General features: G+C 43.4%; 1 protein-coding gene across 6 annotated transcripts in view; it reads right to left on the bottom strand.

Moving 5' to 3' along the window:
* LOC124297146 (uncharacterized) overlaps positions 1-18,828 on the bottom strand; it is a 79,299-nt gene that overhangs the window by 46,352 nt on the left and 14,119 nt on the right. For 2 of the 6 annotated variants that reach the window (XM_046747843.1, XM_046747844.1), the window contains exon 1: positions 10,185-12,659. In XM_046747843.1, coding sequence (XP_046603799.1) covers positions 10,185-10,477 — 293 coding nt within the window. In that variant the 5' untranslated portion in view covers positions 10,478-12,659. Of the gene's footprint in view, positions 1-10,184; positions 12,660-16,260; positions 16,360-18,828 lie in introns of those variants that run through there. The other 4 variants (XM_046747841.1, XM_046747840.1, XM_046747842.1 and 1 more) reach the window with 4 other exon arrangements.

Below are 18,828 nucleotides of genomic sequence, written 5' to 3'. Positions count from 1 at the left end.
TGTTCGATTTGTCAAGAAAACTGCAATTTTATCCCCTGCCTCGAATAATACATACATACACACATATATATATGTATCAACGGCAATCTCTTGGCGGGATCTGCAACAACGCCTGGGAATAATCATCCTCGTTGAGCATCACTGCCGCAGACCTGGCAGGTATTTCCAAATCCGCTCTCGAGAATCCGGGTGAAATCCCAGGTGAGGGCACCGCATCCCGAATATGTATATTCGAGTTTCGTCGCGGATGTATTATTACAGAGGATTTGGACTTTCTTTCAAATTCGTAACGAAGGTATTGCGAGAAACTTTTCCTCCTTTATGCCGTGTAATATTATACAAACGTTACACGTAACGGACACGTACATGTGAATGGGGGGAAATGCCTACACGTCAAATTTCAACATTCATCAACGAGACACCATACTTGGAATTATTAAATGCGTTCCTATCTCGAGATGAATCGAAGAACGATTATTCGCAAAATTGCTTTGCCCAGTTCGTATTACATAAGAGAATGAAGAAATTTTCTATATCGGTTGCAGTGCTCGTGAATACCTGTACGATGTACGTGGTATGTGTAGGTACGTCGTATCGGGTGTTACCGGTTCATTCTATTTCGCACACAATTACTGTCAGCAAGGATTATTCATTTCTCGGAATTGAATGTAGTTATACATAGATATATGTTACATGCATCAAACATGACGTACAGAAATAATTATTAAGGTACCTTGTACGTTTTCTATTGTTTTTTTTTTTCCAAATCCAACAACCGAAAAGACAAAAAAACAAATGAATAATCGAACGAACGACGAAAGATATTTTTCAAGTTGTCAACAGTTCGGAAACTCCGTTATTTGCATTGCAAAGTAACAATAATTTTGACACTTTCGTTGAAACGATACGTATTAATTACACGCACGTGTTATTACTTTGAAAGAAAATTGAATTTTATTCTTTCTTTCTTCGGAGATATATATATATATATGATATATATATATATATATATAGAGTACGTGTAATTCAAGGTAGGGGGTAAAGTCTGCAGCGAATAATAGACATGTAAAGCTCTTCCGAATGGTGAGACTTTTTGCAAGAAAGGGCAAACTTGTAACTGGGAACTCGAGACTCGACGACGTGCGATAATGAAGCAAAGTTGCCGGTAGGCTGGTGTATTATAAAACATTATAGAGAGAAGCTCTGCTGGCTGGATGATATTATTCGAGATTTCCTCCGTCAACGCGCCTCCGTCGCGTCGTCTGCGATATTTTAACGAGGTTTTCATTACAGAACCCAATTAACAGTTCTAATTACCTGAACCCGCTTTCGTTTCCTCGAACGCGACTCGTCAGACTTTGGTCGCTGGGAAAAATTTCGCACACTAAGTATACGCATAAAGTGTGTGGCAATAAAGTCTCGCGAAAAAACAATATTATTGACAGGACAGAGAAATAGACGGATAGAGAAATAAAAAGATGTAGAGAAGACGAGGAAAATTATTTAGAGTATTGTTCCCAAAACACGGTATGCGAGAAAAAAAAGTTCATCAACATTTGACGATCAATCTATCCAATTTAACGATCTGAACAATGAAAAACAACGAAGATGTTGGATTTTCAATCCGCTTTCCCGGGAGTGCAGCTATTCGTACGAAGGGTGTTTAAAAATTACTCGACCTTTCGTGCCTTGGATTGAAAATTGCCCGTCGAACGTATGTATAAAATAGAGGCACGCGTGTCTGATTTTGAACTAAAGTTAAAATATTCCGATATTTTCTGCAGTTATATTTGTGCGTGGCAAAAAGTGGTCGGGAAGGCCGCTTACGACAGAGGTACACAGGTACGTAGGTAGTCCGGTATGTATAGGTATAACGATACGTGACGGTGGTTAAATTTAAAAATGAAAATAAAATAAGAGAACCGACCGTACGTTAACAATTGACAAATATACGAGCATTGCGCGTGGGTATGCATGCCTGCCGAGGCGTGAGACGCGTACTCATGACCCACCCATTCATATTTCACTCCGTCCATGGCCGAGGAAGAAGGAAGAAGGCGAATTAAACAAGCCCGTGGCTGCGGTTGGCCGGTTTGCAAATTGCATACTTATTGATTTTGTCGCGAGACTGCAGATGACGGACAAAATCCCAACGATCGGCTTTCGAGTCACGGATGTTTCGCGCTCGGATAATTGATAACGACGAACGCGCGTGTAATAATTTATACATCGAAATACGTCGTGTCGGTCGTCGATGCATTCGGCGACGAAAAGGCGACGACAGCTTTGCGAACAGGTTCGTTCGACGTTTGTGACGTAAACGTAGACGTACAGTCGGGTCGAAAATGTTTCGAATGAAAATCGTGAAAAGTTGCGCTGCTGGGTAATATTTGAAATGTAAATGGCATTTTGCGTTCGACGTTTTAAATCTTCTCAAAATAACCATTTACACTTATCCGTTTGAATCGTGTCTTGCAAAGCGGTTTCCACTTTTCATTTTAAATGGGTGGAATGGACTGAGAAGCATGAATGATGACAAGTTCGAGAAGCAGTTGCTCCTCAAAGCGAGTGCTGTGTACGTAAAGTGAAAGAAAAGGAGGAACGAAAGTGTAATCGACATGTGTGGTATAACAGATGAGATGTAAAAAATATTTCATTGCGTAAGTCATCTCGCATTTTATAAACCCGATTCAAATATCTATTTTCCATTTTCCATTTTGAATGGATCTATTTGAGCATTTTATTGCCCGGCAGTGGTGATAGGACGAAAGTTTGAAAAGTGTCACGCGAGTCAGAATTACGTCACATCTGTCTGTCACTGAATTTCAATTCTAAACTTATCGTTGGATTAACAAAATTAAAGAAATTACATATTATATTCGAGCATTTTTTCACCGAAAAAATCCACGTTGCACGAAGATGCGTGGATGAATTCTTCACTAATCGTCCGAATTCATAGATTCGGTCAAATCTTAATTGAAATTCGACGAACTAAACGAATTTGTTGTTAGAAAAAAATAGCAGCAAAGAATAGCGTGATTTCTTCGACGTTATTTATAGTGAAATGATGACGAAAATTAAAATCAAATAGTTTCACCTTTTTTTTCTGCGGCTAAATAACGAAAATTTTTTAGTTAGATTTTTCGGTTTCCAAAAAGTTTAACACGTTTTGCTGCTAACTCTGGCTGCTAGTTTCAGCTTGGTTACAGGTAAGGGAGTGCGGATAACCAAAGGTGTTCCACCTTGCGGGATGTCAGACACCATCCATCCGCCCATGAGACGCTCTCTGTTCCTTACGCAGCGATTAATCAACGACAAAAAGCAACCGACAAACTCTCGCGGTATCTTCAACATTGTAACGTGCGGACATAAAGAAGCAGCTGTATCTATATGCCTACGCACACACGCAAACAACACCGACTCGTGATCGCGGCAGCATGGCAGACGCCTAAAAAATATTTCAAACCCGAGTAAATAGACATATTCTATCGATAAGCTCAACATGTATCGCGTGCACGCTCCGCGCATAAAATTCTTACACGGGTCGTTTCTGACCCCCCTGATTTTAGCCACCTTAGATTTTAGAATTAAGATTGGCAGCACTGGCTTCTACCTCACGCCTATCGAATAGCAGACGTCGTATCCGCTGGATGGCGTCGCTGCGATTGGTCGAAGGCTGCCGTAGCCAACCTTATTTCTGACTGACTATCGTAAAAACGAGGGGAGGGATAGGAATCGAATTTACTCGGGTCTACGACGTTACGTACGTTCAAACATTTTTCCTCCTTTTTTTTATACCTATTATACACTCTCTGTTGCCATTTCTCGCCTCTTCGAGATTCTTTTTTTCTTCTAAACATTTGTACCTCGGTTTTTTTTTTTTGCTTAATCGTACGGATTTCTCGCCAAGTTTGAACAACTGCCGGCGTCGACGATACCCTGCAGCGCATGAAACGAATTCCAACGTGTTGGCAGGTTTTTATTTTCTCATATTTTAATCATTCATTCGATTTCAAATTTACTGAAGACGGATTTCGACTTCATCGCATCAATATTCTCACTTTGATACTTCGATAATAAGATATAGATATATAATTAATACAACCTCTTAAATCTACATCGACGGCAATCATGAACAACATACTCAGCGTTACAACCTAAAAAACAATTTAACAACTGCGCGTTGAGCACTCAATCATGTTGTTGTTGTTGTGTTGTTGTTGTTATTGTACTACTTCGTTCTTTTTTTTTGTATTCCATTTCACGCCCCTCTCCGACATTTCTTTCTAGCTCGTTAATCGCCAAGGATTTGAGTCGCGCGGTGATATTTGCTCGTGTGAACTTATGATAGCTGGACTGTGAAGAGAAAATAAGTAAATAAGTAAATTAGCCAGTCAGTCGGCTCCAACTAGCCAGCCGCCTCGACAAGCCGCGAAGAAAAGATAAGAGTGTAGTAAAACGTTTATCAAGATAAGCACTGACTGCAGAGTTCGATGGTAGACGGTAAACAAGCATTAAACGACAGATTGTACATTCACCATGAGAAACGAGGGACAAAGAAAAGTAAAAACAAATAAACGGTTAGTCGGTTCTCATTTCTATTGACATTTTTTACACCCAACTGTCTAACGCCTCAAGATTTCTGTGATAACTGTTAAACTATCTGGCTCTTGTACTTGTACATCTTTTGATATCACTGCTGTATATGGTTTGATGTCGTACCGTACGTGAATATAATCGGGAAGAATAATAGAGAGAAAATTAAGAGAAAAATACGCGGGGAAGAAAAGGAAAATTAAACTTGAAGAACCAGATAAATTGCATTATATCTCCTCTTCTACTTGGAATCTCTCTTTGACGCATGCTTGCTCGTAATTCCAGAACTACCGAATCGACTTTGAGTCTTGTTTTGTCTGTGAATACGTGAGATTGCCCACAAATTATACGAACGGTGAATGAAAAACTCTTACGTGGATAGAGAAAAGTAGTGTCGAGGGGTCTTAAAGGACGAGGTCAGAAAAAAAAAAGGAAATGTATTCGCAAAAGCACATGGCTATATCTAATAGTTTTGCAACAAAAGGCATTTGGATTAGTTATGTGCCAATATACGCGGGACATTCCACGCCACAACTCGGTAAATTTCACCAAGGATTTTTCCTATGTTAGGGGGGCCCCTGAAAAGCTTCCAAAATAATTTTCAAATTTTTTCCATCACTCGTTTTTACCCCATGATTTTTCAAACCCATTTCAAAAACACTCGTATTGATTTTTGTGAAATAGAAAAAAAATATTTGGTTTCCAAAACGAAACATTTTGCACTCAATTTGCTCAATTTTTTTTAATCGATCTTTCTGTCTTCGCACCCGTTAAAAATCTATCATAATACGGTTCCGATTTGATTACAGACTTTTTAAATTGTTTTTCCAGTTCCAAAGCACAATCGTGAAAACAATTTAAAAAATAGTAAACACGTCAAAAAGAAAATACAAAGACGAAGTCCCACTCCGAAACTTGTGTGAAAATGTTTCATTTCGTAAATACCAATTTGGTTGTTTTCGAGGCGGGTTTTAAAGATCACAGGGCAATTTCCTCGGTGAAATTAAAAAGTGCCACGGGGTTGTTATAACCGTTCACCGAGTCGTCGTGGAATGGCCCACATTACACATACGTATGCGAGTACACTCGTTACATATGAAGGAATTTTTTCGTCTCTTCTAATCCCGAAAATTGCCCGAATATAGGCCTGGTTGCTGTGTAAGGCGATAGACGCGCATCTAATGCATAAAATTTCGCCAACGATGGACGGATCGATCGGAGCGGCGAGGCGAGGCGAGGCGAGGCGAGGCGGGGCGGGGATTTGCACGTAAAATCGAAAGTAACCCTGACCCTAAGCGCGGCGGCGACCTCTCGAGGGTCGCTGCCGCCGTTGCTGCTGCGTGTTGCACGGACGAAACGACGAGGAGCGCCCGGCGTCGTCACCTACTTGCGAAACCGTCCGCCGTTGTGAGTAATTATGTAACCCGAAGCAGTCCCGATCGTCGCTAAAAGTCGGCGTTCATTGCTGGCGGCGCGCGGCGGCCGCGAAATTCGCGACGATCGGCAATATCGCGTACAGTTCGGTCACGAACGAACGCGACGTCTGTAAAACCGGAATCACGCAAGCGCGATATAACCCCACCACCACCCCCTCCCTCATCCTCGCCCAACTTCGTGACGGTGTTTAGTAATCCGCGAGGATGGGATTCGCGCGGTATTATAATTTAAGCTGCCTGCATGCATGCGTGTAAACCCGGAGGTCGGCCATTGCGGGTCTCGAAAACTCGAGGGAAATACTTCGGAGATTGAGAGAGATTTATCGACGGACCAAGAACTCGTCGTCGTAAATAGTAACGGACGATTTACAGAGATAAGGTGCACGGAACAACGAGTCGTTACCTCGAGCACTGTCAAGGATTTTTAATTGTTAAAATAAATTGGCGAACAGAGTGCGAGAGAGACAGAGAGATATCATGCCTTAGCATTCTATTACACACACATATATATTCTAATTGCCCGTGCTTCTTTCCCGTTCAATGTGGAAAATGGCAACGCGAGAGTGCGGCAAAAGACGAGGAGAGGCCTCGATCATTGCGTCTTCCCCTCTTCGTCATTTTCATTTAGGACTGCCTCCCGCGTAATGCGTGAAAGGTTCTACATACCCATCGAAATTAGGTTCCGTCCACGTATGATTGTTATTATTACACGTTGCTGCTCCATTTAAAGTTAAAAAAGAAAAAAAATCGAAGAAATAAAAACTACGCATCGTCGTTGCGGTGGATTGTAAATTAATTTTTATCTCTGCACGAGCGTTGTACAAGGTATAACAAGTAGGTGGTACATGCCTGCTAAGATCGAAGAGTATTGTACCGCGTACTTATTACATATGTCAGGTGGAACGCGACAATGTAGCTGCAGGTATCCTGCCCAAGAAAATATCCATTCATTACGCAACAACGGTCACTCGTATTAGCCGTTTTTTTTTTTTTTTTTTTATTCTTCCTTAACTTACTCGCGATCCGTAAGCGGCAGAGATCAAAGAGAGATCGAACTTTTGTTCCTCCTCCTGCCAATGGATCGAAGATTGATAAAGTGGTAAGACGGTGGAGCAAGTATACGTGCACCTGTAATGAGGAAAGACCTGCATTGTCTTTCCCTCGTATATAGCGGTATTTCCTTGCTACACTTTGGACACTAATAAAAAAAATAATAACTAGAGCCAATTTCAAAAAACTACGCTTACTCCCAGGATCGTCGACATCAAATCATCATCCCAACACTACAACTTCCAGACCAGTCAAAATGTCCAGTTTAATAATTTCATTTTAAAATTCTTACTTCACGTTACATATCCCCCCCCCCCAATGACGACAATGAATTTTACAACGACAACCAAAGTAGTAATATAATGAATTTTGTGTTTGTTTTATCAGACTAGTTTTACAATTTCACTTCAAAATTCCTACTTCATCATACATTTTACCTCGGTACACGTACAGTTCTAATGCTAATTGCAAGACCGCTAAAATGTCAAGGGTAACAAAACCACCGTCGACCATTGATATTTATATATGACAGAAACTCTCGTATCCTCACACCGCGGTCGGATGATTGAGAGAAAGGATGCAACAATCACGTGCCATCGGTACACTTGTAATAAAGCTTAGAACAAACACGATTCGCGGACGACGAATGTCGCCAAGTGGTAAGTTAAGTAGCAGCAATAGTGGGAGAGCCATGAAACTGGCGGCATAATACAAAGTTGCGCAAGGCTAACGATTGAATTCGCGAATTTGTACCCCGAGGCGAGACTGTTCGCAACTCTACGTACGCGGTGGTCGTCTCGCGGTGGCGGGTTCGGGCACACAAATATATAATATATTGTACATATACATATACACACATGTATATTCAGTCGCCAACTTGTCTAGCGAGTTAACTGTATATTTTCAAATGATCATACGACGCTGGACATATGATGAATTTTAGATACAACGTTTCAAATTCTTTATCTTCTTCTGCTTCGTTTTTTTCTCTATGCCTTTTACCACGATCGCGTTACATCAGCGATGCAGGGGGTATAGTGAGAGGACGATAAGAATATTGCACTGTTAGAAATGCGGTTTTGAATGTAGCGCCGAAAATATTCTATGGTAGTCCACGCCGTTTTTATTTATTTTTTTTTTTTTTACGATGTCGATTTTAAGACCACACGGTGTCAAGAATCGACCGGTTTACACGGATGATGTTTAATTTTACACTAATCGGTGCGACACTTTTATTGACACCGTGAATTTTCTAAATGTGAGGGTTTTCGTAACGCGGCGAGAAACCACCCCGGATTACGAATAAAAGGACAGGCCGATCCAACTCGAACCTGAATTCAATTCTAGTTGCTGTTTGTACGCACCCCCGAATTTTCGCCCCTCCCCCAAATTTATTAAGCCTAATCGTGGAAATTTTTCTGTAATCTTTATACTCGTGAGTTGTCGTATATTGGTAATCATCGCTCTATCTAATAAAAAAGTTTCGAACAAATGAACAGGTATAAAAAGATTATAATAACAATAGTATAAAAAAGATTATAATAACAATAGTATACGCATGATGTTGGCGGTGGGGTGAGATGCCGAAAACAAAACAAAAAGCATCTAGCAAACAAAACTTAATTTGACAGCTGTCATCGGCTGTTTATGACAATCTTTGACAAATATCTTTACAGGTATCTGTTTCTGACACGCAAACAATGAACATGCAAACGAAAATTATTGAGATGATTCCCCATCGGGAATTGTCTTTTTCGCGCATTGGCGTATTGTGTATACGGCACTCAAGATCGACACGCAGAGGTGAGACTAAGTATCGTTTCAAATATAGCGGATAATTGGTCTACGTTTGCGGGTTTTATTACAGGTAATGAGTCAAACGGTGCTGTGATTAGATCACCTGGTGATTACAAATCACATATGAATAAAAATGGAATATACGGGGGAGAAGCAGAATTAGCTGCAGCTGCGGACATTTTTAAGATACGTTTAATCGTGTATCGCGAAGAACAAATTCATCCACACCGAATCGGATCCCAGAATGAAACACAATTCTCGCTACTCTTCACCGGCGACGGAGACAGTGGACACTTTGATGTCTTGCAGAACCAAAATAAAATTCAGATAGTGAGTAATAAGTATCAAAAGTAACAAGCAAATGATAGTAAGAAAAAAAAAAAAAAAAAAGTAACAACGAAGATACAAATGTAAATGCAACACTCAAGAGTCAGGATTCGATATGATCTCGTTATTCGCAGACATTCAATCTTACAAAATTGACATTTCTTTTTCTTCGCTCGGTCCATTTTGATTTGATTCGTGTATAATATATTTGACATACATACAATGCGGTATCGTATTGCACTTCGGTTCGCATCAATTCCCCCCATTGCATTCATGTTAGGTATTTTAGGTACAGTGTGGTCTGCGTTAAAAGACTTTGAATCCATCGATGTTGATGAATTCAAACATTGACGTTTAGTTTTTTATTTTTTTTTTTTATTTTTCAGACAGATAAACTATTAAGATTGGATTATCGACGGATATTAATAAGAGAGAGATAACACGACGACGAATAATCGCGTCCATGCTACGATCAACTAATGTAAGGAAACCTGCAAATTGCGAAAATCGCCGTTACGGAAAATTTCGATGTTTCAAATATTCTACCTGCGTAAACTCTGAAAATTAGGTTGATTTCAGTACGACTTTTCTTGGACCACCCGTGTCATAACTATGTATTAGAGGTGCGTCCCGGATGGACGACCACCGGAACAGAGACAACGAATCGCTGTATCGATACCTCGAAGGTGTCGAACCCGCAATTTATACATACAAGTCAAAAGTCTTGTCAAAATCCTCGTCGTTAATGAACGCTAAAATCGTCCAAAATTACATCCGCTCAGCTCTCCGCCGAGCAGCGAGCGTCTATGACAAAGATTAAAAATTAATGTATTTTTTTATTCTTCCGCGACGAATTTCGCGAGTCGTCTTTTCTCCGTACAGACGTTTGTAATTAATTCTTTTATTTTCACAAGTGCGCGCGACGCTTCGCGAGGCGATCGATCGATCGATCGGGTATAGCTGTACTCGTAGACTGACCTTGGTGCGGGTAGTTCCACGACCCCGTGACGTTGATGGGTAATCTGTTGGGGAGGCAGGTGATTATCGAGCCGGTGGTTGGCTGGAGGGGAGGCTTCGAGTTCTCGCTGCTGGTGATGGTGGTGGTGGTGGTGGTGGTGATGGCGATGGTGCAAAGAGGAGGACGAGGAGGTCTCGAGTTGTTGACGAGGAGCCGGACGCTGAGGGGGCGCTACGGGCCCCATAAACTGTTGATGCTGATGCTGCTGTTGTGGCCACATCTTGTTGTTGTTATCCTCGTTTGCCTCGTACATCACGTACGTATGTGTGTGTGTATATATATATGTATGTATGCACCTAGGCGGAAGCGATTTCCTTCCTCAAGGCCGCTGCTGCGTCACCGATAATTACAACGAGTTCATCACCTTCGTAGGGGTATAAAGAAACATCGCCGATCGCACTGTTCTTGATCATCCGACGTAGATTAACCAGCAACATTTTTTCACCATCTCTTTTCACGCAACGCCACTTTCTCGGTCAGTGTCGCTTATCCTCTTGCGCAGGGTGAAACTGTTGCATTTAAACCGACAACTTCTTCACTTTCACTACATTATCTTCCACCATCCTCGTTCATCCCCCCACAACTTTACTTTTTCTTTTTCTCCCGAAGTAATATTTCGGTTAGCACCGCATGTCTTGCGTTCGAGAGAATGCACTCCGAGGCGAGGCAGCGCAGGTCCGCTTATCGCTAATTTTTACGCCGCGTTAGGTAGTCAGCGCACCGTTACTGCCAGAGTTGGTTGCGCGCAGCTGGGGATACACGATGCATTGCATACGTGAAGAACACGCACACATATACATGTGTATATGCGTGTGTGTGTGTTTACACGTACACGCGCGTTTGTACATACGTGGTCATAGACGGAAAGACATATACGCGGGACCAACCGACGCTCGCAGTGGCAACTCGCGACTTACAAGATATGTAAATACATCAATATTTTTCGCAATTTATAAACTGTATAAATATTATTTGTCAAAGTTTCGCGAACAAGATAGAATTTAAAAAAAGATTAAAGGCAAAAAAATAAAATAAATAAATAAATGAATTTAAAAAAAACACCCCTTTCGGTAACATTGTTTTTCATTTTGATATTTTATTTTCATTTCCCCTGTACGTATACGTATATATTACATGTAATATTCGCGTATCGCATACGCGTGTACAAACGCACACGTATTACGTGTCTTGTTATACGCGCTGCGGACGGATTTCTCATCGTCCCGGCTCTTTGAATAAGCCTCAATTATTATTGCGTGAGACTTTTCGAGTTTTTCGGTGTAAACTTCAAATGATTAATAAGCGGAGTAAGTTGTTCGGTACGACACGGCGCTCCCGTATCAAACCTCGACGCTGTAAAGAAATATTGAAAACCACGTTCTCCGTGTCTGACGCAAGCAAGTCCCTGTTACATAGGTATGATATGTTACATTATTGTCACGTATACGTATATATCACAAGAGCCTTATCGGAATTGAAACTTGTTGAGCGAGCGCGACCTTGACACCGTGTCCTAGATGAAGCCCCGAGGCGGGAAATCCGCCGAGTATTTCCAACTATACAAACTAGACTGAGGAGGAGGGACGGGAGGACGTACCGTGCATAGATCGTCGTACCAAGTGACAAATGAAAATATAACAGCTGCGACTGTCGCATATCTAACGAAGGACCAACGATATCATTTAAGCGTAAATGCGCGCGCGTTTCTATCCATTGATTTCATTGGCAACGATTCGGTAGGTACGCGTGTACACCAGGGTAGGTGATGTCAAACCGCGATCAAATTACGAGGCAAACCGACACCCACCGCTCGTCGGTGTGCACGAAGCACGGTACGTACGCCGTGATCAATCTCGTCGGGGTGTAGGTGGTACAATGGTGGACTGGTAGAGTAATTAATAAGAAGGACAACGTTTTATCCCTCCCCCTCATCCCCGTAGTTTTCAATCGTCCCTCACAGCGCCGACGGAGAGCACGCGACAAGAAGAAAATTAGGCGATTCCGTTAGTTAATCTTTGCCCGTTCATCGCCGCGAAAGTCGCGAGTCGAGCGATTAATGCAACGCCTCGTCGTCGCAAGGTCTCGACCGATGTGAGAGCTCACGGAGTAAGACCGACGCATGTACTCGACGCACGCATACATGTCGCCTTGTAAAATAACAAACACACCAGAGGCCGTGTATACGTAGGTGTTAATCGTCGCCGAACGGCCAGACGAATGGATATCGCCGGTGCAGCCGACCACCCACAATTTCATATGTTCGCGGAAGGTTGACGACGAGACGGTGCGTGCGTATCACAGGCCGTATACCCGCGAGACGTTCGTTAACACGTCCAGACGGAGGTGCAGACGGTTCGCGATATCCAAAGATACGACTCGCCGCATGCACGTCCGATTGTCACAAACACTCGCGATTGTTACACCTCCACCTCTCTGGAGAAGATAACGATGAGGAGGGGGATGAGGAGGATCTACTCTGCGGAGACGATATTGGCAAACGGATCGAGAGAGAGAGAGCCGGAGCTGGAGATAGAGAGCGAGAAAAGGAAAGGGGGACAGACGGATGGATAGAGAGAGAGTGCGGCAGGTATCGGAATGGTATCGGAGGTCGCGGGGCCACCTGCGAGTCGGAATTCGCGATCGGCGTACAAAACGCGCACTCTCCGCGGCTGCTGACTCTCGACTGCCGCCGGATCTGTCCCCGCGCCAGACGGCCGCCCCCCTCTCCGCCTCCCTGCCGCCTCGCCTTGCGGAGTTTTTCTACATACGTGCGTGCGTATACGCGTCTCTCCGATGCATGCACGAGGCAAGGGTAACACGCAGCTGTGTTACGAGGCACTGATAACGAGACGGTACACCTTGTTACAGCTGTACCGGGTAAACGCAGGCCCGTGTATGACAATGTACGAACGTACGAACGGATCCGTGCGACGCAAACGCGGGATGAATTTGCGCGTGCCTCCGCCGTGGGATGAAACAACGTTGCCGCAGCGTATGCGCGTGTCGCGTTGAGCCTTGTGATACGTGCAATGCCGTACATTGTTGCGATAGGTTGGACGTTTGTTGTGACGTCGCCGCCGCCTTGCCCGATTATTACGGACTTGCGTGCGTGGGCGCGTACCAGCTGACCGGCCGGTCCTCGATCTTTCTCGAACGATACGCGTCAATGTTCCGCGATGCCCGCAGGGCGGGGGGCGTGATCTACCGGCAATCGCTGATTCCGCGATCTACTGCGCGCGATTTCGCGCGTGTAACACACACCGTTGCAGGGAGGGAACCTGGCGAAAATGTGCGAAAATGTGCGAAATTTAAAAGCGAAGTCGAGTTGCAATTGGCGTTGTCGAGAGGAGGAGAAAATAAACAAGGGGAAAAAAAAAACGATCAATTCGAGGCAGCGTTTATTAATTATTAATATACGTCGTCTTTGGATTGAAATCACCTCGAACTGCAACGATTGCACGTTATTTCCAATCGTAGTGCGCATAATGTTGAAGTAGATGCGAGTGAGCTTTGTCAAAGACGTGTGATAAACGAAAATGAGAATAAAAAAGGAATGTAACCAACGAAATTTAAAAAAAAAAAAAAAAATAGCAAAGAGCAATCAAGTAATTGGTGTTTTGTTATTCGGCAGCGACCCGACAGTACTCGAGATAAGTGTATACGCGTTGAAGATTGCGCAGGGGATATGTGTACTACATGCGTGCTTGTGTTGTAATATGTGTATACGCGCACACGGGTTATACCTACCTACACACTGTACGGATTGTATGCGGGCTGAGAGACGGAGACAAGTGCCACTGACGTCACTTGAAAAACATACAGTCATTATAACGATTTCGATAGGTAGGAAGGTATAATGGGTTAGGTTAGGTTAAACGGACTCTCATCTGCAGCACGTATATAATGTATATCGTGCGTATTATCGTCAAGCCAAATTGGAATATTATCTCGGTTTGCTGACAATGCATCGGTTATTTTTGCATCTTGTTCCAACTAGCACCGAAATCAGGTCTGGCGAAGAGTCGTGAGAATCAGTCTGTTGTTTAATCTGTGCAATATCATTCCGCTTTAATACCGACGAGTAAAGTTTTCAAAATTTACGAAAAGCATTCGGCAAAGTATAGGAGTAACATTTTCGAGCCCGATTATTCGACACGAGGAGCGAAATTTGAAATATTTCAAATGCTTTTATTGCAACAAGCTAGGGATTAGAAAAAAAAGTTACCGAAACTGTTTCCACGTATAGAAGAACGGAAAATCATTTTCAATGACTTGAAACAGCGGTTATTTAAATAACTACAGATGATTCGAAGAAAGTCCAAAGAGGGGGAGAAAAAAAGAAAACCACGATCACGTGTAACGGATATATCTATACAATTTGTCGATTACCACCACCTGATATTATACACATAACAAAGTATACAAATCGAACGAAGCTGCCCGTTATAAATATACACTGCAATAATAATAAAACATTTCGCGAACGGAACGAATTATTTTCGCTCCGGTGTATACATGTAGGTTGTTAATTATACGTACGTGTTCGACATAGGTGCAGAACGGCACTCGATGAGCGAGTAGGAAAATCGCTGAAGCACATTGCAGGGAAAAGTGTTAAAAGCGATAAAAATAATAGCAAAAGAAGCAAGAAAAGGAACAAATCCTATATACCTATATTCGAAGTGATTTCGCATAGACCCGCGGACAGGCTCGTCGTCTACGACGGCAATGAGGATTTCCTGCGTCCGAACTGTGCCCAGCACTGCTGGATATAGTGCCATGCAATCGGGTCTTCACCACGAGCAATGACGAACCCGATCATTATAGTCCGCATATTATACTATAGGTGGGCGAATTTGTACGAATTTTTGCAATTTTTTATTCTCGGCGTATTTGAATTTTTTATTTTTCGCCAACCAGCGAATCTGCAGTCGCGTATTGGATTATATTTGGTGGATAATTTGTCACACGATCCACATGCAGCAGACGTCGAGGTCAAACTAACCGATTACGGGACTCGACACGGGGGCGACTGATTTTATTCTCCTTTTTTACAGCTGTATAAATTTGGCACAGAGTGAAATTTCAGTCTCGCAAGTTCCTGATTTATTTCAGCAATAAAGAAGGGAGAAGGGCTGTTGAAGGGCAGAGAGGAAACGGGAAATATCGTTTCGCCGACGGTTACTGGCGGTTATCGATGTGGTGAAGATAGCGATCTTGTTCTCGGGTTGTAAAAATCTGTGTCGGTACAGCGTACTTGGCGTCCGACGTCGTCAAGGGAAAACGGATAAAATACTCCTCTGCGTGCGGTTGTTCGGTTTGCCGAATTTTTCTTTACTCATCCATTCGTTTATTCTTACATTTTTCATGCGCGGAGCCTATAAGTAATCGCACTTTACACGTAGCACGTTCACTTCCCGAGCTCGTAAAATCGGCTCGCTGGGAGATTTCTTTCTTGCACGAAGAGAGGCTGAAATTACCAAACGCAATCTCACGATGACGATACAACGATCGGAAAATAGACGAGAAAATCCATCAGTTTTCGATTATCGTCAACTCCTCTCCCTGCATCGGTATAATCATAACGCGAAGAGTCGGACAATCGCTCCGTTGTTCTTCAAACTGCCGCAGGCACTCGAGATTGTTATTTCTCCGCGATAACGCGTCGAGCCCTACGGTGGGCAAGGTTTACCATTTCACCGTTACGGAGCGTGCAACATCCGATAGTTTCGATATCGTTAAAAAAAGAAAAAAAAAATCAGTCTTCTCCGAGCTTACGCGAGGATATGCCGGTCAATTTACGTGGGATCGAGAATTTCCATGATTTTGCTTCTTGTACTTCGGTTGAGAGTTGTAGACAATATTATATATAAGGGTAAAGGAAAATGACCTTTTTAAGGACCACCCTAACACCTGAAACATATTCGTTCGCGTGACAATCGATTACATCTCAAATTCCGTTCGATACGCACGCGATAATCAGAGCAACGTGCCTCGAGTCAGGGGGGAAGAATGAAAACGAAGTAGTCGCCTTACCTGTAAGACGAGGTTGTGCTCTCGGGAATACTTCCGGAGGAAGTGGCTCCGGACTCGTCGTCCTCCAGCTCGTCCTTCATCTCTTCAGAGCTGCAGGTTCTGCAACAAAAATTGAATTGAATGGCGAAACGACACGAGCGCCGACTCCACGCGGTGAGACGAGAATATGAGACACGTCGTCAAGTGAAAATAAAAGTCTATATTAAGCTGCTGCAGCAAATATTATCAGCGTGTATGTATAAAACGACGTGACATCGTCCTCGAATTCTGGAGGCGATCGCCTCGTGTGCCGAGTTAATACCGCGGTGAAAACGCGAAATTACTTTGTTTACTAGCAGTTTTTTTTTTTTTTTTTTTTTTTTTCAGCATACCCAAAGAAACGCTTTTACACGATTATAATACGTCGGATTTGTGTACCTGCAGGGGGGGATAACGTGTCATTGCCCTTTTTGCGCACGTGAATCTGCATTATATGCGTATATAATTTTATACACTGTTTTCCTTTCATCCGGACGGCGTAGAATTAGCTGGTATTGTATAATACTTGCGAATAATGATGTAAAAAATTTTCAAGACGCGATTACCCCCCTTTCTTTGCACGTTTTTCAGTTCAAGTTCAAACTTTCGCAATGAAAGCCACGACGACGTAAGGTATAATTTTCGGTCGTTGGGATTTGAAAGAATTTCTCCGAACAAACGGAACAGGAAAATCTGCGAGCCACGATCACACGGTGAACGTTAAAAAACAGAAGTTAAGATTGCGTTGATTCGAGAGCAGCGATGAAATCTCTCCCTCGTCTCGGTAAATTCTTGTTAATTGCACCACGGTGTTGTCGCAGTAACGATTTTGTCACGTCCGAAGGTTCGTGACGGAATTTAGCTAGTTATACGAAAAGTGGGCTCCATTTGTCATATCTACGTGGGTTGTACCGCCTTTACCACATCCTGAACGCATTGTTGGCCCGATAAAGTCCCCGAAGGTCCCGCGAGGATGAAGAACGAGGGTATCGCTCGTAGCAGGCGGCAACGTTATTCGCCCCAAACTTCCGGGTGCAGGCGATTCGTTTTATCAACGTTAAAAATATTTAATTCTGGGTGACGAAAACCGCGAGAGAAACGCCGCGAATAGCTAAGGTTGTAAGAGCACCGTTTATTGACCCTTTTATTTTCCAAAATTATAAACCGACTGCACGAATTGTGGTTTTTCCATAGGGTCAGACACTAGAAATTAATATCTTGGTACCTTTCGAAGTAAGAATCCAACGGATACGCAACCAAAAAAGGTCAATCATTCGTGAGGAGATTTAAGCATTTTAGTATCGTTTCGATCCTCGACTCGTCGCGCCGTGTAGCACCGGTCTTCCAAAGCTCGGTAGTACGGATCGAGTTATCTTATAAAAAAAAAAAATGGCGCCAGGTGAAGTCAGCTAGTACGATATTACACCCGTACCGTATGCAGGTATTATCCGTTTGTTCAGGTTTGTTTACACGACGGGCCGTTGACACCGACGACGACGACGACGACGACGACGACGACGACTCGGAGGCTTTCGCAACGAAACGCATCGCACACACACACGAATATGTAGAAGGAGGGTGCGACGGGCTTATGCAGCAGCGTGCAAGAGCACCATGGCCGTTGCACTCAGTTGCACTCGCTCTCCTCTCCTCTGCGCTTTGTATCGCCGAGCTCCTCCCAAAGCGATATGCCGAGTGTACTTTTTTACACTGCTTCTTTCCTGAGACTGGTGTGGATAAGCAACGAGTAGGTATAAGGTACGACGCCTTGCATTTGCCACGTCGCGTTGGAACAGAACTGTCTTTCATTCACTTTGCACGCGCGTTCCCGTATCGATATAGGTAGGTGGGTGGGTACGCGATCGAAACGGTTGAATCCGGTGCAGCGTGTACTTTGCAGGCGTCGGAACGTCGTCGGTGTCGATTCGCTCGTCGATGACTGTGTTGAAGAGTTCCTTCAGACTTCTGCGAATACCTTATCCGAGTTTATGGAAGACAAAAAACCTCCACGCCTGCGGCACAGGAGTAAGAAAAAACCGCCTGTTTCTTTGCCGAGATCATTTTCAGGCTCTGACGGTTCTGTTCTTTGTGTACACGGTGTATACGAGAGGCGGCGTATCTGTAGGTACGAGGTCGGGACACGATTAGATGCTCCTTAAAACCGGAGTCATCGTATCCCTTTGGATGCGACGAAGAGTCGAAACAAGGCCACAAGGTCCCCCTGAACGAAAGTGATCGACAGGGTGCGAGTGCTGCCACCTTCGGATATACCATATGAGTAGCAAGAGCCGTGATCCGCGACTCGCAACGGAGATAAGGCGTCCTTGTCACGATTATTGTCATTCCATCGTTCTAGCCGTGCAAAGATTGCTCACGAATTGTGCGCCATCGTCATCTTCGTCGGTTTCGCGCACGAGTGAAAAAGGCACCCTTTCCGTCCCCCATAGCCAATCACGCGACACGATTTTAGGTACGGATATTTGCACGTGTAATCAAGGGGATCAGTAATCGCTTTCAACTGCTGTCTGTTCCTCGATAATCTACTTAGGT

Source organism: Neodiprion virginianus, chromosome 2, assembly GCF_021901495.1.
Source record: "Neodiprion virginianus isolate iyNeoVirg1 chromosome 2, iyNeoVirg1.1, whole genome shotgun sequence".
NCBI lineage: Eukaryota > Metazoa > Arthropoda > Insecta > Hymenoptera > Diprionidae > Neodiprion > Neodiprion virginianus.
This window is presented reverse-complemented; position numbering and strand designations above follow the sequence as displayed.